At 44.1% G+C, this 24,387-nt stretch overlaps 1 protein-coding gene and 1 long non-coding RNA gene across 3 annotated transcripts; both read right to left on the bottom strand.

The window, feature by feature from the left end:
• Window positions 1-7,800: 7,800 nt before the first annotated feature.
• On the bottom strand, window positions 7,801-13,956 carry UBE2R2 (ubiquitin conjugating enzyme E2 R2). Of its 2 annotated transcripts, none has more exons than XR_010745754.1 (2): window positions 13,577-13,956; window positions 7,801-8,587 (listed from the first exon to the last, which is right to left on the bottom strand). XR_010745754.1 is itself a non-coding variant. In XM_066338922.1 (2 exons), exons 1-2 carry the CDS (start codon window positions 13,751-13,753, stop codon window positions 9,861-9,863), a joined length of 228 nt encoding a protein of 75 aa, XP_066195019.1. In that variant the 5' UTR covers window positions 13,754-13,918; the 3' UTR covers window positions 9,067-9,860. The 2 variants fall into 2 exon arrangements, 1 of the variants encoding a protein (XP_066195019.1); XM_066338922.1 differs by lacking the exon at window positions 7,801-8,587 and adding an exon at window positions 9,067-9,911 and having other exon boundaries at window positions 13,577-13,918.
• A 1,851-nt stretch (window positions 13,957-15,807) lies between these two features.
• On the bottom strand, window positions 15,808-23,921 carry LOC136373888 (uncharacterized). The gene is made up of 6 exons (XR_010745755.1): window positions 23,376-23,921; window positions 20,658-20,882; window positions 19,781-20,355; window positions 19,202-19,649; window positions 17,428-17,550; window positions 15,808-15,974 (listed from the first exon to the last, which is right to left on the bottom strand). It is a non-coding gene; the product is annotated as an uncharacterized lncRNA (long non-coding RNA).
• Window positions 23,922-24,387: the final 466 nt, after the last annotated feature.

Raw genomic sequence — 24,387 nt, 5'->3', positions numbered from 1 at the left:
ACCAATAGAACCTAAATTCACACCACACAAATCAGTCACCTTTTGGGGACAAATATACCCTAGAAGATGTCTCCCAGAGACTTGCCTCATGCAGCAAATAGGCAGCCAGGCACACTGTCACTACAAGAGAAGAACCATTTGGGTTACAATGCTCAAGAATTCCACCACTGAACTTGCTATGGTAGTCATATCAACTCCTTGCGTAAGCCTCAAGCTGCTCATTGCTCCTAGTTCTTCTGTCAATCCGTTGCCATTTCTCAATCTTAACATTTGCTTGCTATTTTCCTCAGGATATTTAAGTGACTGCAGTTGCCAAGACAACCACTTCATCAACACCAGCACCTCAGCTCATCTATCTTGGGCTTCCCTTCCGTTCACCATAACTTCGAGGAAATCAGCTGCCAGAAACAGTGATTTTTGAAATCTGGCTTTTGAGGTTCTTATTAACTTTTAGTAGCCTTTGGGGTCTTCTGTCCTAAGAATCTTAAGTTTGTGATATAGGATCAGCTTTGTTTTAATTATACCCTCAGCTGTAAAATGTCTGATAGCTTAAATTCCAAGGGACTGAGGCAATCACAGAGGTAAACATCCAAACCAAGTTTATGGGCCTATACTGTCACTTTCAGTAACTCAGCAACTGAAGTGTCCTTCAATTTTGTTACCCAGAGAAACAAAGTGACATAACATTTCTAAAACTCATCTAGGCATTGAAATGCATACCAATACACATCTTTTCTAAAAAGGTCATAAAATCTCCATAAAGCAATTAGTAAGCAGATAATCCCCATAACTATACAGACGTTTTAACTAGGTGAGGCTTGAACTGTTAAACTTTCCAGCCAGGATAACCATGAAACAAAGTGGCAAACTCAGCTGAGCTTGGCAAGCAGACAAGTCTTAGGATGATATAATACAATTTCTAGGAATTTCTTGGTCGTCAAAGTACAGCAGTAAGATCCTGCATAGCATTCCTCTTCTCCCAATCCATCTATCTTAAACACAAACAAGAAGGTTTCCCAACTTCAATCACAACATGAGCTTTTGTTTAGAATTTACATTTTACAAAATATGGGATAAGCCAACAGAAGCAATTACACTAGGTCTGGTTAAGTTTTAACACCAACAAAGGTACCAGCACCTCTGCACATCAGCACCTGAAGCCACATCAGAGCAGCTTCCCAAGTTTCTGTCTACATGGCCCTCACTACTGTGACATAGAGATTCACAGCTGCAACTGTACTGGCTTTGCATCCATTATCACAGATACAGGTGGTGGCGGAAGCATGGCAACGTGGGATTAAGCATGGGCTGCAAAACCAGCTCTAGGCTGGGTCAGTTCACACTGGTGTTAAATATCATGCTGTTGCTAACAGACCCACTGTTGAGACAGGTCAAATGTGCCACTGCTGCATTGCAGACATACCTAAACACTACAAAATTATCTCAATGGTTTATTAGTGTGGACCTTGGTGATTTGCCATGGTTGCCACAGTATTGTTGGAAAATGCCTCAAGTATTCCTTTTGCTGTACATGTTTGCACAAGGTTAACAAAATTAGAGAGGATAAAGGCCTTATATTCTGCCTAAAACTCAAACTGTACATAGCAATCACATTAAGCTGTGACTAAGCATTATTTTAGTGAATAAATATTCTACAAGAGCATTTACCAATGCATTTTTAACTAAAGTAGTTAGAAACACTAGCTTTCCTTATAAAAGGAAAGGTACCTGCAGGTCAGTTGTGCTGTAGTTTTCTATTTAAAGTGCTAGCTAAGTGCACAGTTTGGCTTTCTGCCCATGTGTTTTAAGCTCAGTGTTGTGGCATAGCCTGGGTAATTGCACTTGGGGTGACAAGCACAACAGAACTCAGAGGCATGTCAGTAATAGATTTCAAACCTCATCTTAACAGACTGGAACCAAAATTTGCCCTGCAAATGTGCCAGTTCCAGGATGTGCCACATCAGCCTGTTTCCCTGGTTGTGCTGCAGAGCTGCAAGTCCTTTCACATTTCTACACTTCAGATCAAATCCCACACGCTGGTTTCCGTATGCCGAGAAGCTTTATTTTGAACCTCTCCTTCAAAGCACAGGAGAGAAGACGTGGGGTGGCTGTAATGGAAGTACACAAGAGGTCAGAGCAATTAATATAGTACAAGAAAGAAATCCCACAGGTGGGAAGAAAAAAAGCAGGGTAGCTTCAAACCCAGTGCAGGTCCCTCTGACATTTCAAACAATGAGGCAAGGAAAGGAATAGCTTTGCCTCCTCTAATGAGAAGTTTACCCAAATTCTCCACAATATATTCTGAGATTTATCTGTGAAGCCTGCATAGCATATGTCTCAGAAGCCTACATACTCAGGCCCTGACTTGAAGGCTTTCTCTTCAGCACCAGGAATGTCCCCCTCCTCCTCCAGGTTAAGTTACACAACCCCAGCTTTATTTTTTGCTCTTAGAGAATTGCTGCAGCTGCCTCATGGACAAAGTCTGTGCAGAGGAGTGTGACTTGTCAGTACATCAGGTTCTGTGCTGGGGCGCTTCAAGAAACTGCTCAGCTTTTATTTTTAAAAATCAGGAATAAGCAGAAGTTTTTATTGAAAAAAATCCCCTTGTTTTTGTGCTTAAGCAGCCTAAAACCTATTCACTTAATTTCTTCAGCTATTCCAAAATTAAATACTGTACTCGTAAACACACATGTCCAATTTTTTGGTAAGAAAGCTCTCCCCTGTGTTATTTATAACAAGCAAAACACTTTCTACCTACAGATTTAGTCAATCATGCTATTATAAGATATTTTACATATTTTACATAAAAGTGTTAATTTATCCAGAATAATGAACATGAACCAGATAGAAGGCTTAGTCTCTATTCACAAAATTACTCTTACTCTTGTCAAAGAACAACTTGACAAGACAAAATATTTTGTAAAATGCCTTGTGTATCTACAGGGCTCCTTCAGTGCCAGCCCAGTGTCCTTCACATGAGCACATCTTACAGTCACTATAGATGATGAACAAAGTATTGCAGTGGCTCTCTCAGTCTGTTTGTATAGTATCCATAGACTGTTCTGGACAAGTGCCATGCTTCACCCACACAAAGGGCCTAACAGAAAACAGATTCTGGACTGTGCATCCCTTTTCACCTAGTCTAACATCAGACTGTAGTGATTTGCATTCACAGCAAACGTGACACAGCAATATTTAGTAGTTTCATCACATGTATCAAAGAAGGCTTGTTGGCTACTACCTAGCAGATGATGTTTGGTTGGCCTTAAGAGCATATAGTAATACAGACAAACTTTTCTCAGAAGAAATTGATTTCTCAAAACTCTTATTTCAAGTTGACATCAAGTTGACATCTTAATCTGCAAATTAAGAATCAAACTCAACACACCAACCTAGCATTAAAAGTGGATTTTAGGCTCAGCCCAAATTTTGTTATCCTTAGTTTTTCTGCATTACTACAGTAGTACAAATTATACATCACACAAAAGTAGCCTAACAAAACTGAAGGCTGTTCTCTGAGAAAAGGTAAACTCCTTCCCAGTATCATCATTATGTTCCTCTGCCATAAAACACTTCCTAAAAAAATAGTGTATTTTTTTAATAGAAAGAGATCCAGTATAGAGTTTAGATGATAACTGTACAAAACCTACTAGTTACACAGAGTATGTTCCAGTTTGTTTCCCCTGTACTTGGCACTGGTGAGGCCACACCTTAAGTGCTATGTCCAGTCCTGGAAGACAAAAACTCTAAGATTTAATTATAACCCCAGCTATGAACTAACACAATCTGAACAAAAAGCTATGAACTACACAATCTGAAATAAATTGGAGCCTGGAAGAGTTAAAGATACAACAGAACTAACCTCCAGCCAAAGCTTTCCTAGATTTGCTGTAGTATAACTTAGAGGCTCTCCCTAGCATCATTTTTGTTTTAAAAGCAGACACTAGCCATCTTAGAAGTACAGGTTAGATGTAGATAATACATCCTCAGGTAGATGTAGAAAAGACATCATCATTCTCCTGGAAAAAAGCATGGATTGGCATTTGTGGATGTGGTTTAGTGGTGAACATGTTGGTAGGTGCTGGGTTGGTGGTTGGACTTGATCTTAGAGGGCTTTTCCAATCTTAACAGTTCAGTGTTTCTAAGGAGGTGAAAGTCATCCACATGCTCATCAAAGTTGGCAGCTGCAGGGGAGAAGGTGAAATGGAACAAGGTTGAGACACTAGCAGCACCAATCAAGTCACATGTAGTGACCTCGTGTCAGCCTGCAGTCATGACTCAAGCACAATTATTCTAGTTTAGGAAGAGTTGAAGGAAGTAGGAGATGCCTCAGGTGGACGTGGATGCCAAGAGATTCCAAGACAAATTAAGAAGCCTGGTGGCAAGACGATGACAGGTCTTTTGTGGCCAAGCGTACCAGAACCTTCCTTCGTGCCTCCGCCATTGCACACACATTAGCTGCTTGGACAGCAGGTGAGATCCAAGGTGTGGTGCACATGCTGAAAACATGCCCATGTAACATTTCACTGCATCCCCACGAGGCACAGGAACAATGCTGTGCTTTGGAATGTTTACTCATGATCCTTTACCCCAACCTGACCTGCTCCATCATTCAGCAATACACCCACAACGACCAGCAGAAGCTCCCTGGCTGAGGAAGGTACTACATACCTAGAGCAGCCATCCCACCTTGGCTTCTCATGACTTTTGTTGACCATCAGCAGCTTACTTAGCTGTTTTTTATAAGCAAAATATGGTGCCTGGTAGAAGAGCCCAAAAATAAGTATATCACTTACATTAGAGACGTGAAAAAAAAGTGAACAACTACTTAGTAGATATGGGATAAGCCTGCAAGTCGGGTGAAAATTAATCATTTATCCAAGGTGAATATTAAGCAGGCTGCTGTGAATCTGTGAAATTGGGATACCACCTCTAACAGCACCAGAACCCAGGCCTATTTTGTAACACTGAGAAAAAAAGTGGTCAAGACCAGCAGGCTTCTTACTCCATCCCTCCTTAGTGGCAGCCAGTACAACTCCAATCTTTTTCCAAATGGAGCTTAGTTATGGATGATATGCACACAAGACCATGTACTTAGTTATTAGTGTAACTTAAACCAGATCTCCAGATCTGCTTTTTAGCCCCTGATGAGTCTGTCCATAAACCTCAGAGGGTCAAAACTATCTTCAGTATCAAAAAATATTCATTAATATAGCCAGTTTCAAAATTCAAAGCCTAAATTTCCACAGCCTCAATCAAATCTACCCTACCTACCTAGTTTTACCCAGTAGTGTCACTGCTTTTGTACTTCAGGCCAAAGCCAGCCACGCTTATCCACAAAAATCAAACATTGCAACCAGCATGAAAAACCAAGAAAATCAGTTAAACTTCACAGAAATTATATTAGTCAAATTTTGAAGGACATAAGCTTTCGGGTTTCTGGCAGAGATTGAGAAATGGAAATCATTCCATATGTTGGTCTCAAAATTTTCATTTTTATATGCTTCAGTGGAGATCATACAGCAATATAAAATGCCTAGGTTCATTTGGAAGTACTTAAAATAAAAGTAACAACAGGTCCTCTCCAGTGAATTGTTTAAACATTGCTGTAGTTGACTAAAGAAACAGCCACTTGACACTCAGAACTATACAAGAGAAGAAACATTACCATCATCTACTGAAATTGAACAATAAGTTTTCAATAAGAGTTGTCTCCCAACATCTTTCTTACTTAGCATTTTGAGTAACATGGACACAGCAATAAAAGAATGAAGTTAGGCAGAGATCCCACTGAAGTGGCAATACCATTAAGAACAAACTAGCTTTTTCTTTCCACCTTAAAAAGTACCATGCACTTTCATCTGAAGCATCTGGGTAGGTGCATTTTGTTGCCACACGAATGACAAATTAGAAAGGATTTAGATGACAGCTACAAGATACTTAAAAAGTACAGAAGAGATGTCAGCCTCTCAAGTTATACTGCTTAATGCACTCATGAAAGGTAGTCAGCTACCAAGTGTGGGTCCAGTTACTCTTTTGCAGAGAAGTAGCTGGGAGCACAGAGATGAAATTCAGTTTTCTTCAATACATTATAAGAAGCCCATTCTTTTAATAAAGGTGAGTGCTTTTACAGATAGTTATTCTAGCCAAGATAAGCAAACACTTGCACACCAGTGTGGTTTACATCCATGAATAAGGGGCTTACACAAGCAGACTTCATGCAAGAACAAATGTGTATTCAGAGAATGTATTGTAAGTCAAAGCTGCTCCATTGCATGGCTTTTGTTTTGACAATGCCAAAGAGGGTGCTGCAGAAAAGAATATTATTTCAGCTTTTACCTAGGTCTGACAGCAAAAGGCTTCTAGCTGCAGAGATGTCTGCAGACTAATTTAAAACCAAAGAATTTTCACACAATGGACAAGTGTCTGTCACTGAAAAACTGACCCAAGTGACACAACTGATTAAACACTGCTCTTTGCACTGTTTCAATACTGTGGCAGAGGGTTTTGAATCTTAATATCTTCAAACATTTTGCTACAATAAACACAAAAATATATGTTTTAAATACTTAATTTGGATATGTAACTTGGAAAAGTCAAGAAGGTACTGCAAACATATTCTTACTGCTATCAACTTGGAATTCCCGAACAAAACCTATTTACCTGAATACCTAAATTACTTGTACAATTTTAAGACAACAAAGCAGTCCAAAAGGAACATATGTCATGCTTTTAGTACTGAAACCTTAAGTAGTAAGATACAGTCAGCCTGCCAGGCAGCCCTCTCTTTCTAAACCACAAATACTGTGATGCCTCAAAGTGTCACCCATTTAACATTCAGCCCCTTTATGTTCTTGCTGTTCTCCAGGTAGAAGCTTCAACTTAAAACGAACATCCAGGAAGTCTTGAGGTCACACTTCTTCAAGTCAAGCAAGATTCCAAAATATCCTATACATACTGCAATTTAGTAGCTCTCATTTTTCTTCCCTTTGCAAGCCAGTTTGGGCAAATGCATTCAAAATATTTCAGCAACTGTGACGATAGGCAATTAGTCAACCAATCTAGTTATGCTTGCCTTATTAGTGCTTCAAGGGTGGGTACACAATGCCAAAGTTATTACTATCAAACCAGCCTGGTGAGATGGGATGTTCTCAGCAAGTCAGTACCACAAAAGCTTAACAAGAATAACTGCAATTCCTCTAACTCATAATGTTAGAAAAAAACACTAAGCCTAAAAATGATGCAGCATTCTGGCAATAGCTGACTAGTTTTGTGTACATGCATATATGTATGTATGCATCTGATGACATGCAGCCCAAATCATACGAGCAGCTGTATTTAGGAGTCACATCACCTCTAGTCCATTCACACTGCAGACAATGCATAACTGTGGCATTTCCAACTTTAACTCAGCTACATTTAAGTTCAGCATTAAACCTCCATCATTTAGCCCATACTATTCACTACTCTAAACACCTGATGAATGTGCCATAAACCACACAACAAAACTGCACATCAAAGATCAGAATTAAGGTTCAGCAAGCATTTTTTTCTGGCATTCCCTTCCCTCCAGATGCAAAAAAAGCATTGTGTAGTAGACCTAAAGTGCTAGTAAAGAGAAAGTACCTTGTGCGAATATAATACCATGTAAAATAGCAAGGCAGTGTAAGAGTAACTTCAGAAACAAGGTCAGAAACAACATGTTAGTGTTTTTGAAAAGTTACAGATGTATAAAACCCTCAGACACTGGCATAACATCACTGCAATACTGGATCTAAAGGATTCACACACAAAAATAAAATTTAAAAAGCCCACTCTTCTAACACTATATAGTCAAAACCTACAATTAATTCCTACAATATGAACCACATGTAAGTCTGCATGCTTTTAGCTACTTTCTCTTGAACAGACAGACAAGAAGTTTCAAGAGGGACAGTTCCTTGCATCGTTACCTGAGGAAAAAACTAAAAACTCAAGTTGTTTTTTACCTTATCCAAGGACCACTGTACAAAAATTAGGCAAATGAACAGTGCTCAATTTACTGATACAGAAAGTTTTCTGTTTTATTCTAATGGGTTAGAAGAGTTGGGCTGTGGTACAGCTCTCCTCTTGCCATACAACAGAGCCTGACTTCACGTGATCTCCTACGTTAACGCAGTATCAGAACTGGAAACCACTATCAGTGCCTAGCACACACCACAGTCCTACTTGGAAGACTGGGGGCTAGCTACCACCATGACTTAGCCCATCTCCCCCTGAGGATACACTTATGTCTAGAACAGGCTACAGGATGGGTGAGTAAGTCTGTACAGCTCAGAGGCACAGCCATCCAAGAAACTATGCAACAGCAGAGTAAGGAACAATCAGGTATTCCCTAGGCCTGAGTGTCTGGGATCCTATCTGTGCTTTTGATCCAGGAACCAACATCAGAAGAATTTTGCTTCTCTGCCTTCTGAAAGCTTAGAGGCTCCTTGGCTTTTGAGACTGAACAGGAGCTCCACAGACCTGGAGCAAGCAGGGCTCTACTCACCTGCAATTCCATGTCCCTTTACTGCACCAAACCACTGCTTATTAACATCAATGATACCTAAAGACAACAAAAATAAATCAAGTACACAGAGAGAAACTTTGTAGGACCTTGCAATGCAGAGGCCCATGGAAGGCAGTTTTTGTGTTAAGAGCACCTCACATTTTTATCCTGGCATTTAGGATATTTTTGTGGAATTAAATGTTCTACCAGTTGTATAATTCTAAGCGCTCAGAAAACATTTACTGGCTTAATTTTAAGGTTTATGAGAAATAGAATACAATACCAAACTTTTAAACATGTTTAATTCTTGCCATCAGTTATTGGTAACTGGTTCTCTACTCCCTGCTCTGAAATCTTAACACATTTTGCTAGTTACTTTGAAATCAAATTACCTGGAAGAAGCTGAGATACAATACAGAACTCTATACAGCACAGGGCTAATGAATTACAAAAAGCATGGATAGCAATGCCTTGACAAGTATTTAGCCCCCAAATTACTTGACAAAACTCATCATAATGCTTGGTGTTTTTCTCTCTTTCCAACTGATGTGTCAAGGCTTGTTCCTTCAAGCAGGAAAAGTATCTTATGAAATAAATTGCCTTAAAAACTATTAAATAGTAACTCTAACAATGTAGTTAATTTTTCTTGTTTCCTTACATGCTAAGTATATTCATTTTAATTTACCCAGCCTGAATCACCTCTAAAGGAGTTTTTAATATTGACTTTTGGTCTACATTCAACATGTTTCTTGACACAGTGCCCTTCATCAAATCATGCTTCTGAGCAGTGCTAATGAAGTTCCTATTTGTGTAATTTCTCACTTGTACCTTTCCCAAAACCCTAGCTCTCAGCACAAGAATATCATGCAACTAAAAAAAATAAAATCAGAAGACCTGTCCTTTTCAAAAATAATTAAAAACTCTGTTGCTAAGGTACAATTGCACCAAACATTCAAGACCTCAAGCAGGCTATCAAAAAGCACTTTCTAATAGTCCTGCAAGTATCTACTGTTTAATCAAAGCATTGGGCAGAGGTTCGTCAACCTCCAGGCTCTGAAGGCTCAAGCACTGAAGAAACACACTGGATTTCAAGACAAAGAAGGGTCACCAGAGATAGTAAAGATTTCACCATTCACAGCCCTCAGCCATTGAGATCTATCCCAACTATCAACACCAGATTACAGCATATCAGCCTTTGTTGTGATGGTCCCCATTTATGTATCAGCTGCCAAAATTAAAAGTGAAGAAGTTCCACCATGTAGCAAAGGACCCTCTCAGATGAACAGAAGATGCCTATGGCATAAAGGTGGCACTGATGAACGGCTCACACTTAGTTCTGCAGACTATGGCACATTCTGGTTCTCTGTTGCTCAGGCACTGCCTGCAACACCAGAAAAACACATTTCCATCATTTCCAGAGCAATTCAGAACTAGTACATAGCCCAGTGGAATCTGATCTAAAGAGCCATCTTATCACACCATGTCCTTCACAGCTGAGCTAAGAAAGAGGCAACTGTCATTATCTGTGACCTGGACACGAAGCATTTCATTCTGAGAAAAATCTTCCCTTTGTCACTCAAAAAACTCAGCAAGTAAATCAGATGTAAGTAACATCTCAGACATATAAGGTCTACCCATATTTCACCTTTACACTCTGTGAGTGAGTCTGGGACCAAAAACCAAGTTCACTTACTGCAGTCTAATACCTGTGGGCCAACAAAACTGATTCTGCTAGAACTTTAGTCAAACTCACCACTTCTTACTGCCAGCAGCTGAGGGACAGACATTTGCTCTTATCACAACCTCTTTGAAGGAGTTAACATCACTGCCCCTGAACTATTTTCCCCTTGCCAGCAAAGAAGAGAGATAACCAATATATAGAATAGCTCAACTCCTTCCTTGAGAATGGTGACCAGGAACTCAAACCTCAAAGCATTACAAAGCTCTTCAGCGTGATTGGGAATACAGTCATTAGGTAAGACAAAGGTTGATGTAACTTGCACTTCAGATGTCCACCTTCAGCTGATCACATGAATGGGGTGAGGGGGCTGCTGCATGATCCCTTGCTGACATAAGTTGCCCTTCATATAGTTGTTGCTCCTGGAGGCTGCTGCCCTTTCCATCTAGATGGCAGTCCTAAACCCTGAAACACTGTAGCAGATCTGAGCATGCTATATTAGCTGATAAAATATGCTCAGACACTGCACTTGAATTTTTAAGAAGTCCTTGACTATCACAGTCAGCATGTTGACAACCTGCCATTTAAACAAACATTTGAGGGGACTTGTTCTCTGCTTCAACTTATCAGATGCTAGAGCTACAGGACTTGCAACTGAAACCAGAATCTGTTGAAATGTTGAATCAGCTTTAGACAGTAGCTTCTGTCAAGAAGGTGTAGAGAGAGCACTTTCCTCATTTCAGTTTATTTCACTAGTTCAACAACCTAAGACTGTTGAACTAGTGGAAAGGTCACACTTCTCCAAGAATAAACAAGGTACCAAAAGTTGATGTGATCACCTCTAAGAGCTCCCAAAACACAAATCAAGCAATTGTATTCCCCAATCAACAATCCCTGACACCTTCTTTATTAAAGTCACCTAAACCACAAGTTTTCCTTGAAATATTTATGCTCTAGCTTGACTAGAAGGCTGTGTACTTCCCCCAAGTTCTTGCTCTGAAACTATACTTGAAGTGGAACACAATCCTCAAATTCTCACTGCCACAAAGTTGAAAAAAGTTACATCCTGTAATTGCAACTTTCTAATTCCACTTTTCTGACCCTACTAAACTGAAAATACAAGATGAAGCTAAGTATTTCATCAAGTTAAGATATCTGCAGAACGAAACACATGCAAGGTGAGCACTAGTTCAGAGCAGCATGTACAATTAATATATTGCAGAAATCAATGAAATAAAGTTAGGGTATTATTCTTATCTCCAAATGATTACATAAGCAGAATCTAACACATATGAAGACCTAAGACAAAGAGAGTCAAGTATATCACTTCTCACAGGACTCCTTTTTTCAGTGTCCCAGAAGTCAAGATGCATAACCAAAGATCAGACATTACAAAAATCTGGCATGCAGGGCTCCTCACGAAGGAAAGTTGAGACAGAAATAACACATGAGAGATTTCAGCCACGGCACTTGAAGGGAATCCCACTGCTGGGGAGGGGTGGAAGCATCATGAGACCTCATCTTCCCACTCTCAAAACAACTATCAGAGGATTGGTCAAAAGAATTTAGTAGAAAGGCATGGCAGTTCAACAACATCAAATCCCAAAAAACCCAATCATAGCACTGAGGTAAGGCAACAGGGAACCTTGCCTAAATCTACACTTGTTAACACGCATCCCCAAATTATTTCTCAGGCAGCTTCAGCTTCTTTCCAGGAACAACTGCAAATATGCAGTCCAGAGAGCTCCCCAACCAAACAAAACAATTTCAATCAGTCAGGATTTCTCTGAAAAAAAAAAACGGATGAGTAACATAAGTGCAGGAAGAGGTCACCAGACCATTCGGATGTAAAGATGACACTGTTACCAACCAAAGACTCAAGAGACTTCCTAAATAAATAATAATGGAGGTGAGTCTAAGAATATACCCATCACACCTACATGAGTAAGCCAGCCAACTCATTACAGAAGGCAAATCTTATGCCAAAGCCTTCCTCTCCTTCCAAACAATGAGGCCAAACTGAACATGACTCAAATCCATTCTTCCCCAAGCTACAGGTTATTTTAGTTTTGTAGCACAAAGCTGTTGAACCTTGACCTGTAGAGGCCAAGAGACACCAAAGGTGCACGTTCGTCAAGCAGAGACATCATCCAATTTTTTTTTTCAATTTGAGAGAAGCCAAAGGGCATGAAATGGGAGATATAGGAGCCACAATTAAAACAGTTAACTGCGGGGAGAAGCAAGCTCATGGGGACAATATTTTGCCAGAAATCAAGCAGATATCAAGTGCAGAAGAGCGTGCCTAATGCAACACATCTTCTGCAGGCACAAAGGTTTTCCAATCACTTGTTTTAAGAAAAAAGTGCAACTCCTCCTCCTCCAGCTGTTTTGATAATTTAAGTACACTCCCTTCAGTTCTTTTCTGGGATGGCTGTGCCAGATTTCTTATTTGCTGCACTCACAAGAGTGGAAATACCAACCAAAAAAAGTTTTTTTGTATTAACAGGAAGGCTGAGAAAGTAATTGAATCTACATTCACCTATTATGTGTTGCCGCAGCTCTTTGAAGGCTGCCCTCCTAAAAGTGTAGAGAGGAAGAACACAGGAGTAGAAAAATAATAGTGTCAAACAGCCCTGAAGCCCATGGAGTCCTGAGGAAAACACTGCCTTTACCCTAAATAAGCTATCAGTGAGTGAAGCTATCAAAGGATGGCTCGGAAGCCCCTTACTTTGAAATAAATATCACAGAATCGTAAAATGTTTTGGTTGGAAGGGACCTCGAAGATGATCTAGTTCCACCCCCCTGTCACGGGCAGGGGCATCCTCCAATAGACCAGGTTGCTGCAAGCCCCATCCAACCTAGTCTTGAACACTTCCAGGGATGTGGCATCCACAGCTTCTCTGGACAACCTGTGCCAGTGCCTCAACACCCTTACAATGAACAATTTCGTCCTAATACCTAAGCTAAACCTACTTTCTTTCCGTTTGAACCATTCCCCCTTGTTCTGTCCCTAAATGCTCTTGTAAATAAGACTTGCCCCATCTCTCTTCTAAGTTCCCTTCAGGTACTGAAAGGATATGGAAATATGGGACTAGATGATGTCCAGAGGTCCCGTCCAACCGTAACAATTCCGTGAAATACACACAGAGCAGAGCCCGAGGGCAACTTGGGGCGGAAGGGGAGAACTCTCACCCTGCGCGCCGAGGTTCCTACAGGAAGCTCTTTGGAGCGAGAAGAGCAGATTAACAGCGCAGCCCGGCTGTGGCGCGACTCCCCCTCTACCCAGGCCGTGCCCGTGCCCCCTGCCGCAGGCCCGGCCCCGGCCCAGCCCCACACCGCGGACCGCGGCGCAGGCGAAAGGCCCGTACCTTGAAGTACCCGCCCTCGTAGAGCGTGTTGGGGGGCCCGAAGATCGCCACCTCCCAGTTGTAGAGGTCGGACTCGTCGACCAGGGTGATGCGGAAGCCCTCGACCGGCTCCTCCTGCAGCGACTTCAGCTCCAGCATCAGCGCCTTCTGCGAGCTGCTCATCTGCTGCTGGGCCATGGCGCGGCGCGGCCCCCGCCGCGGCCGCCTCCTCGCTCCCGGTGCCGCTCCCGGTGGTCCCGGTGCCGGTGGTGCCGGTGCCGCCCCCGCCCCTCCCCGCGCTGACGGCCCCGCCGCCGCCACTTCCTTTTGTGACGGCGCCGCTCGCGCTGACCTCAGCGCGCCGCGCCGGCCCCGCCCCCGCCGCTCCGTTAGCCGCGCCCCCCGCGCCCCGGGCCACGCCCCCGCCGCACGCCCGGCCGTGCCCCGGCGCGTAGCTATGCCACGCCCCGCCTCGCTCCGGGCCACGCCCCGCCGCACGCGCTGCTGCGCGCCACGCCTCCCGCCGTGTGCCTTTAAAGGGGCCGCGCTCGCGCGCGCCGCAGCCGCTTCGGGCAGGAGTCACGTGATGAAGCGGGATTGGAAAAGGGACGCGGGGTTGTGGTGTGGCGTGGGGGTCACTGAATCACGGCATCAAGTCGTGATTGGAAAAAAATCTCTGACGGTATTGGGTCCACCCTATGACCCAGCCTATGACCTAACACCGGTGGCCACTGATTGCCACGTCCAGTCTTTCCGTACACACCTCCAGAGATAGTGTCTCCATCACTCGCCTGGGCAACTCATTCCAATGTATTGTGATCCCTTCTCTGAAGAAATTCTTCCTAATGTCCAACATAAACCTTCCCTGGCGCAGCTTGAGACATTAGGCCATTAGCTTAGTGTCCAAAGGAGGGGCCTCAAGGATGGTGAAGGACCTTGAGGGGAAGCCATGGTAGGAGTGTCTGAGTCCAGTTGATCTCTTCAGCCTAGAGAACAGATGACTGAGGGGAGACCTCATTGCAATTACAACTTCCTCATGAGGGAGAGGCAGGCACTAATCTCTTCTTCTATGTGGTGCCCAGTGACAGAACCTGACAATCTAGTGTGTCAGGGGAGGTTTAGTCTGGATATCAGGAAAAAGTTTTTCACCTGAGGGTAGTTGGGCACTGGAACAGGGTCCCCAAGAACACCAAGCCTAACACAATTCATGAAGCATTTGGACAATGTTCTCAGGCACGTGGTGTGAGTCTTGGGGTCCCCTGTGTAGGGCCAGGAGTTGAACTTGATGATCCTGGTGGTCCTGTGTTAACTCAGCTTATTCTGTGATTCTGTGATTCTACATCCCCTCATCCTGTAACCGGTTGCCTGGGGGAAGAGACTGACCCCCAGCTACACCCTCCTGTCAGGGAGTTGCAGACAGTGATAAAGACACTCTGAGTTTCCTCTTTTCTAGGCTAAACACTCTCAGCTCCCTCAGCTGCTCCTCACAGGAGATGGATTCCAGACCCTTCACCAGTTCCATTGCCCTTCTCTGAACTTGCTCCAGCATCTCAATCTCCTTCCTGGATTGGGGGTCCCAGAACTGGACACAGCACTTGAGGTATCTCACTGGTGCCAAGTACAGGGCAAGGATCATTTCCCTAATCTTGCTGCTTTTATTATTATTATTATTGATCCAAGTCAGGATATCATCAGCCTTCTTGCCCACCTGGGCAAACTGCTGTTGTCTCATGTTCAGCTTCTATCAAGCAGTCCCCAGGTCCTTTCCCACTGGGCAGCTTTCCAGCCATTTTATCCGCAACCTGGAGCTGCAAAAGTTGTTGTGACCCAGGGACACAAGCTGGCATTTGGTCTTATTGAACCTCACACAATTGGTCCATCCATCCAGCCTGTCCAGATACTCACAGGTCATGAGTAGATACAACATGTATGCATGGTTGGCCCACTGACAGGCACCCATGGTCACAAAACAGATGGTTTTATACAGAGCATGGTTTTTGAGGACTGAACTTGCATGACTCAACATGCGAGTTCATGCCCCATAAGAATCCTGCAGTGGCTCCCAAGCTGCAGTAGGAGGCCGCTGCCATCCCTACCCCAATGTGTTGTTCTCACATTCTCCACATATGTGCAAGGTAGTCACACCAGAACATGCCATTTCCAACCTTCCTGCCATTCCCTGGCTTGTCTAAGGGTGAAAAATGCTTGCAGAAGTGTAGAGATATATCAACCAGTAAATATGAGCCACCACTCATTCCTTAGTGAGTATTTAATGAATAACATAAATGATATTCATTAAAAAATTTAAAGAACGAAAAATAACAGTAATTGTCCAGGAGGAGGATGACCCATTTCTGCTTGGCATTTCTTTCATCCTTCTGTGCATGGAAGAGCTCAGGCCACCTCACAAAGGCACCTGCTGGTTGGGCAAACAGGTTGGATGATGTGTCCCATCATCCCTATGCCATTAAATGGCTTTAACCTCCTTCTTTACCCCTATCACCTCCCATGCTTTCCCATCCTGATGACACCCTGTAAACATGGGTGACCACTGGATCAATCTCCTGCATTTTCCAGAGCCATGGACTTTACCAAAGGCACAGAACTGACAGCCAGGGCCCCGGGCATAGGTGGGAGATTGAGCTGGAGCAGCTTGTGCTGCATGGGTGTTGGGGTTTGGGTTTTGTTCCTTTTTACTCTAAAGAATTTTTTCCCCATAAGTTACCAAAGAGACTAAGTGTCATACTTAAGACTATTTAACAAAACAAAGGGATGGTCAAAGCTCAGAGGTGGGGGGGGGGGGGGGGGGTGGATAAAATGAGTTTTGGGGCAGGTAAAGGGCAGAGTTTGGGGCAGTTTGACACTCTGGTTTTCCGCATTCGAGGAGAAAGCACGGCTGGGTTGGTGCTCCTGCTAGAAGAGTTCACTGTCTCTGGAGGAGTCCAGTCCTGGAAATCTACCATCATCTGCTTGCCCTGGAATTCTGAGCTTCTCTGCCGCCCTGCGAGAGCTGGGCCAGCCCTGCCCCACTGTCATGGTTCCATCAGCACTGCTCATCTGCTACAGAGTGACCCTGCATCCCCCTGCCCCGCTGGGACACCCTGCCCCTGCCTGCCGGGACATCCTGCCACTCCAGCTACCAGCCCGGGACTTCTCCACTGCTCCAGCTTGGTGCTCTGAGGATCCTACAAAGGCACCGAGACCAAACTGCCCTGGGTTTTTGTGAAGCAAAGCCCTCGAAGTTCTTGGTACTGTTTTTTGTTATCAGTGCTGTAGTTTTTTGGTTTTTTTTTTGTTGTTGTTGTTTGTTTGCTTGCTTTCTTGCTTGTTTTGCTTTGTTATACATACTAGTAAAGAACTGCTATTTCTATTTCCAAAATCTTTTGCCTAAAAGCTTTTAACTGAAAAATTATAATTGGAAAAAAAAGGGGGGGGGGGTGGTTGTTTACATTCTCCATTGCAAGGGAAGCTCAAGCTTTCCCTGGCAGATACCTGTCTTCCCAAACCAAGACAGCGGAGCACCTTGACACTGACAGCCTTGTGTCTGGCTCTGCCAAGACTCCCTGACGCTTGGCAGCCTTGGGTCTGGCTGTGACTCCTTCTCCAGACCTTGGCCCAGGGAGAACAGGAAACAGATGGTTTTCCTCAAGCTTCAGTGCTCCCAGGACAAATTTGCCGTTTCCCAGTGAAAAGCTAGGCATCCTTCCCCTCGTCCCTGAGACTGCTCTGCTTGCCCTTCTCCTGCCTTTTGGGCTTTCCCCAGAGCTTCCCCCATTACCCTTTCCAAAGGTGCTGTCAGTGGTACCCAGTCCAGGGCTTGCGATTGCCTCCAAGCTATAAATTACTCTAGCCATTGCAAAATCCCATCTCACCCTGGACAGCGTCCCTGTGGGGACTGGCATCAATTTTCTCATGAAGCTAGGATGAGTTCTTGCTCAGTGCCACAGTGGTAATATGCAGGAACATGCCTCATCCATCCACAGCTTGGCAGACTGCTGAAATGAAGTATGTGTTACCCTATAGAGGCAGGTCAGCCATTGGCACAGGTCAGCGGCTCTGGCTGTCTCTTTACCACCTTGGAGCAAGCTGAGATTTACTGAAAGCTATTTAATTCAGCTCTCATTTCCTCAGTGGGGGACTGGAGGGCTGGATCATGAAACACTGTTTGTCAGAAAAACTCCTTGGATGCTGGGCAGTGCCATGGTGTATCCATTTTTTGGTGGAAGTTTAATCTTGTGTTCTTTTTATTTATGTCAGTGGAATATAACAGAAAAGAATTTACTATTTCTGTTGGAAAGGACTACAGATATCATCCAGTTCAACTGCCTGACCAGTTCAGGGCTGACCAAAAGTTTAAGAATGTTGTTCAGGGCATTATTCAAATGTCCTTTACACACTGACAGGCTGGGGGCATTAGGAAGCCTATTCCAATATCTATCCACCCGCTTTGCAAAGGAATGCTTCCTGATGCCAAGACTAAACCTCTCTTGGCACATCTTTGAACCATTTCCATGTGTCCTATCATTGGATACCAGGAAGAGCTCAGTACTTCCCTCTCCACTTTCCCTCCTCAGGAACCTATAGAGAGCATTACCTTGAGCTCCCTTTCTCCAAACTAGACAAGCCCAAAGTTCTCAGCTGCTCCTCAAAAGACATTCATCCAGCCTTTTCACCTTTGTTGCGCTCCTCAGGACATATTCACAGATCTTCACATGCTTACTTAATAGTCTTTAGTTGGTGGACATAACTTCTGTGCTGATGTCAGCCAGTAAAGACCTGCTCTGTTAATAGGGCATCTCAGCTTGCTGGTAAAGCATGGATTTGCTCATGCTTGGAGAAAAACGTACAGGAGCCAAGCTTTTCTGGTACTGCACTGCCTTCAAAAAATCTTTTCTTGCAGCAGCCTCCAGCACAAGCTTTGTCTGGAACCACCTAATACTGGAAGAGGTGGAAGAAGCAAAGTTTGGAGTTATTCAGGATCTATTTCCTCCTGCTGCCTGTCTTGAATGTTAGCACACGATGTAATCATGCAAAGCAGAAAGTAAAGCAAGCCCTGGTGTATTCAAGAGAGCGGACTGCAAATTTTCCACCGGCTCTGCTTTTAGAAAGGATATTGGTGTTTTTCCCTCTGTTTTTTTTTTCCCTTTCCTGCAAAAACATTCAGCACTCAAAGAAAATATAAACTGTTAAAGCAACAGAGCATTTTAAAGCCTGTACAGCCTGGAAGCCCCCTCCAAGGCTCCTGCCTGCATTTCTGCCTGGGTTTCCAGGGAAGCTCAGCTGCTATGCCTGATGTCCCCTTCCCTGAATCCAGGCTCCCTCGAGGCTAGCATAACTTTTTTGATACATCATATGGCATTTCTCCCCTCCAATCACCTCTGATATATCATAATGAAAAAATGAAGCCTTCTCCTCCTTCCCCTCCAGATGCTCTCCCATGAATGGTCACTGTTCCCTTGCAAGCAGGGCTTTACATGGGGTGTGCTCTGCCACAAACAGTATTGTTCCCCCTTTTATTTTTTTTTTTCCACCTGAATAAATCAGTTTGTTCTTTGGGCTCAGAAAACAAGAAATAAGAGTCTGATGTTGGAACATGGGGCTCCAGGAAGGGGAAGACTCACTGGGAAAGGAAGAGGCTATACATACCATTAATCCAGTCCTCAGCAGTAGAACTTGTCACTGTAAAGTGGACCTCAAGGTGCCACCAGTGCAATGGGTTAAATCTGAATTGAAAACTTCTAAGTCCTTTTGGCTTTGTTCTTATCAGCTGTTTTTAATATCTCTCTTCCTCATTTATTTCTTTCTTCCTGTAAACTGTGTTCACAAAGGATGACAAACTGAAAGTTAACTCCTCTGCTTAGCAACAGCAGAAGCTTTGAAAATGCAAACCTGTCGTGGTGTCACATTAGAGGGTTACTGCTCCATGAGCTGTCAGAGAGAGGACAAGAGGTGGGGAGATGTGGGAGTGCCTGTGTGACTCCATTCTTAGGACATAATCCGCTCATGTGATACTTTTCACTGCTTTTTCAAATTTCTTTCCTGAGTGGCTCAAAGGATGAGGTATCTGCTCATTCTCCAGGGAAACTGGATTCTCCTGGGATAAAAGACAATACCATCAGCACCATCAACATTATTTCCTCTCCTTCCTCCTCCCTGCTCTTGTGCTTTGGTGAAACATCGACAGGAATCCTGGGGACTCTGGAATGGACTTTAACAGCTTCTTACCCCAAATAAGTCAGATGCTGAAGTGATGAAAATGATCAGGCAAGAGGTATGAGTTCTGCTTAGCTTACAGCTACCCCAACAGAGTCCTTTGTAGCTCAAATAATAGGCAGCTATTCCTTGGGCTGTACTGAAACAGAGCAGAACACCTGGAGGTCCACCTCATCACTGTCCTGCCCAAAGTTGGTTCTAAACAGCCTAAGATGTATTTATCCAACCAGTTCTTTAGTAATTGTCCTCCAAACTGCCCAGAGTGGAAATTCATGTGCTCCTAGGTCAGTGTGGCTCAGCTCTGGACTCAGCTCCTCATCCTGTTAGAGAGCTTATAGGTTTCTCCACCACCCAAATTTTATGCTTTTTTTTCTTGCCAAGACCACTGTACGGGTATGGAAGATGGAGAGAGGGGCCAGGATTATTTCCTTTGTCTCCTTCATAGAGTGCCATTGCCGTGGCTGGTTGCAGATTTTCAGCTGAGGCCACAGAGGCGTTGGCAGCCCATCATTCCCACAGCAGCAGCCCACATTGCCCATGGGATAAGGGAAAACAGCACCTGGGGTTTGCAGGCTGGTTTTGCTGCCCTGGAGGAGCAGTAACAGAGGAGTCTGGGGTTATTTCTTTTATTTACACTGGATACCTCAACCCTAGACCAGATGACAACAAGCACTATCATGATGGATTTCAGCCCTGATGCCAAAGAAAGATTTCCCCATAAAACAACCTGAGCATTTAGTGAGGAAAATCAAAGAGTGATTGTCTGGTCTGCTGCCCAAGTGAACAGTGCAGTATTACTGCATGGGGTGAGTCTCACCTCAAACAAAACAAAACAAAACAAAACAAACACCCCCAAAAAACCGCAAAACAGTTGCACAACTGCCCTCACCTTCACAGTGACACCTGTGTAGGTTCACTTATCTGGGGAGCAGAGCATCAGAGTACTCAAGGGAAGTAATTTTCAATCTTTGAGAATAAAAGATTGTCTGCAATTCTCCTTCTGGCTCTCTTTCACCTAAAAATGGGGCAATCTGATCCTCAGGCAGAACTCATCACAGGGATGAAAAGATGCTTTTGAGCATCAGAAAGCAGCATCTGGATTAACAGGAGCCTCCTACATCGAAGTAGCCACCAGCGGAGTAATGCAAAGTTTGGAAGATTCAGACCAAAGGAGAAGAAAAATGAAGAGAAAAACAGATCTTTAGTGGAGCTTTTTCTTTTTCCCTATTTTGATTTGGCCTTTTTTCTTCTTGAAAATTTGAATAAAGTTGGCTTTACTTTTTGTTTTTTGCTTTGCAACTCCAATTTGCTCTTTTAAAATGGATGAAGTCCATCACAAGGGCTTGATAAAAGAGTGCCGTCACAATGCCTGCTGCTCCCATTCCGCTGATGAATAAATTATAAGGGCATTACAATGCTATTTCAGCTGTGATTCTAGGGCCTGAGGAGTGTGACAACTGTGACCTTATGCCTGCCAGACAGTGGTTTGAGTTTCCAAAGGTTTGCGTACCTGCCTAAGAGTTCAGGTCACCTTACACCTTCCATTCTAGGGTCAGTATACAGATTATCTGAGCCCTTTTAAGCTGCCAGCTATAGGGACAGTCCTCCAGCTGCCCTCATGGGTGGTAGTATGTCTTCAGAGATTCAAGATTTCACAGAATCGTAGAAAATGCTAAGATGAAAGTGACCCATTGGGATTCTATTGAAGCCTGAAGTGATTGTTACTCCATCCAAAGCCACAATCTGTGGAACATAATTCTTTATGATGAGGCTGTGACTGGGATATCCATATTGTTCAGTCCCAGGAATAGTTTCTGTTTTGGGAGTTGGAATTTGGGGTTCTTCTTGCCACACAGCATATCCCTGTCTCCAGAATTTTGGTGTGGCTGAGATGGTGTGGATGCCAGCATCACTGGGATAAGGTAGCATGGGGTGTGCTCTGGGAGAGTCATCAGCCTAAGACAACATCACTAGTGGTTCACCTTCACCTTGCCTGCAGGGTCAGCTCTGTGGGATTGTCCATCCCTTGAGAGTGGGTGACCGTAAAGGAGGAACTATCAGCTATCCCCATTCTTGGGGATGAGCCACCTCTGTAAGGCAGGCATTGGTGGCATAGTGAAGGAGCTGGAGTGCACAGAGCAGCTGCCTGTGCATTAACCAGACCCTGCTTTTACCCTCAGATCAGGCAGCTAGCTCCTTGTATTTCTGCAGAAGCCATGGTGAGGACGGACAGCATTTTTGCAGAAGGTGAGTGAGGGGGAGGAGGAAGCTCTCTGGCCTCACATAATTCTTGGCTTGGGGACACCAACACCGTATTCCATGCTGAATGGCACAATATCAGCTGCTACCAGCTGAGTTTACAATGCTCTCACTCCTTGCCATACCTTGGGTAGTCTCTGTGGGCTGGTCTCCAGCAGCAATGCACTCAACATCTGCCAGTAATTAAAATGCAGGCCCAGCAAGGCATGGATGAAGATGGACAGCTCAGGTCCTGCCCAAGGCCTTGAAAACTGACCACAAGGAGACTTTCCCTTAGGAAACAGGGAGGGCCAAGTTGAATTTGACCTTGCTTTGCCAAGGCTAAATTTGGCCTTTTCATGACCCTTCCCACAATAAATATGAACATATCCAGAGTAAGAAAACCAAACTGCAGTGTAAGCACCAAGTCCAAGGCATAGCCAGCAGGCCTGGATGGCTGAGAGCAGAGAGCATCTCTTGGGTGAAAGGGTCCAGAGCGGGTTAGGGGCAGGGGATCCTCCCTAGCATCTCCACCTCCAACTTCCTAACAAAGAAATGTTCTTCTGAAAAACTGCTTGTAGGGCTTGTGTGGTACATGAGTCTCTCACTCTGCTGTGTGCACCAGGTTTTGAGCTCTGGAAACCACTCTGTGGTGGGTGTGAAGCAGAATTGGGCAGGGGAACATCCTTGGCACTGATCCTGAAAACTTCTCTGTGCACTTACATGTAGAAAGGAAGAGGCAGAACTGAATCACCAGGGATTCAGGGAGCCTGAATCACCAGGAGGGTAATTATTGCAAATTTCCCAGACAGGTGAAGGTATCCAAAGTCTGGAGAAACCTTTATGCCTGGCCTGAGCATGCTGAGAGGTGCTGTCATCTCCACCCTGGGGCTTGCCATTCCATGGAAATTTGGAAAGAACTTCCATGAGGTCTTAAAAAAAAGATAGAAAACCACAGAGCTCACAGGGCTGAAACCCTCCAGCATTGTCCATGTTGGAGAGCAGTGCTTACACACCCTCTTGGAGAAGGGAGGGATGGGAGCCTGCAGGGACTGTTCAGGGGTTTGATCATCTTCCTCTTGGTTTCACCAGCTGCTTTGCATTCCTGTCCCCTTCAACCACCCCTTGCTGGTTACCCCATTTCCATCAGCACCCTACTGCAGATCTTGGGGTAACCACAGTCATATTCCTGCCTCGTGACTAAGGCTGGAGGGCTCAGACCTGCAAAAGGGTCCCTGGGGCACATGGATGAGGTAGAGCCTGGCTGTGCCCTACAGGTGCTGTCCCTCAATGCTTTGTTGTGCTAACATCGCAATGCCCATCTACAGCTGCCTGCAGGGCCAGGTAAGTCTCCTCCACGCTTGTTTACCTGCTGTGAGATTTCCATTAATTAACCTCATGGTTCTTCATCTTGCAGGAAACCTATTGGCCGCACCAACCTGAAGCTCTCAATTCAGAAAATGGGTAAGTTTGGCTCATCCCATTTCCTCGTCCCACCTAGCACATATCAGATCTTCTGCCTGGCCTACAGGATGGGTTCTTACCCTCTTCTTATTGTCAGCTGTCAATTCAAGGGCAGGAAGGGGGAAAAAGAGCCATCAGCCATGCTTGTGTCTGGAGGTACATCAGGGCCAAGTCCAATCTGCAGAATTCCCTTTGTAAAGATGGAGAAGGCTCTGATGCTGTCCCACACAATAAGCTGTGGTTTTTATCTCAGATGGGTTTGTGTTTCTCTGTGTGGATATTTCAGGTATCTAGAAGAGTAGGAGGGAGGGAGTTTAAGAACTAACCTTTGCATCTGGACCCTCATTTGCACAGTGTTTTAAATCAATGTTAATTTCTTCTTGTCTTTGACACATTTACTGGTGCTGCAGGGGAGGTTTTCAGCTGAGTGAGATGGCTGTAGTCTGGTCCTGTGGGTAGTCTGGTCCTGTGGGTCTGCATCTCCTTATCTCCAAGATAATCAAAGGCTCTTTCTTTGCTTTTGCCTTGGGGAAGTTAAAAAAACTGTGAACATACTTGCTGGTAGTCAAGAAGAACCAAAAAGGGCAAGTTTTAGCTATTTCTCTCTTCATGCTGCCCCTTCGGTGTGAGAGTAGGGCAAAGCAGAAAAGCCTGTGGAGCGAAGGCCTGAAAACCTCTCCCTCCTCAGGAAAAATGTACAGAGCAAGGACTACAAGATGGGAACCAGAGGAATCAGTAAGGACTTCCAGAGAAGTGAATTCTTGTCTCTGCAAACAAGCAGCCAACATTTCATGAAGGCCACAAAACTTAGATAAAAGCCTTTCTCCACCTCAAGTATGTTTTCCTCTCAGCATCCATTTTTAATATATTTATTTCTTTTTTTTTTCTTTCTTTAAGTGCAGCACTGGTGAGCATTG

Source organism: Sylvia atricapilla, chromosome Z (assembly GCF_009819655.1).
Source record: "Sylvia atricapilla isolate bSylAtr1 chromosome Z, bSylAtr1.pri, whole genome shotgun sequence".
In the NCBI taxonomy this organism is placed as follows: domain Eukaryota; kingdom Metazoa; phylum Chordata; class Aves; order Passeriformes; family Sylviidae; genus Sylvia; species Sylvia atricapilla.
This window is presented reverse-complemented; position numbering and strand designations above follow the sequence as displayed.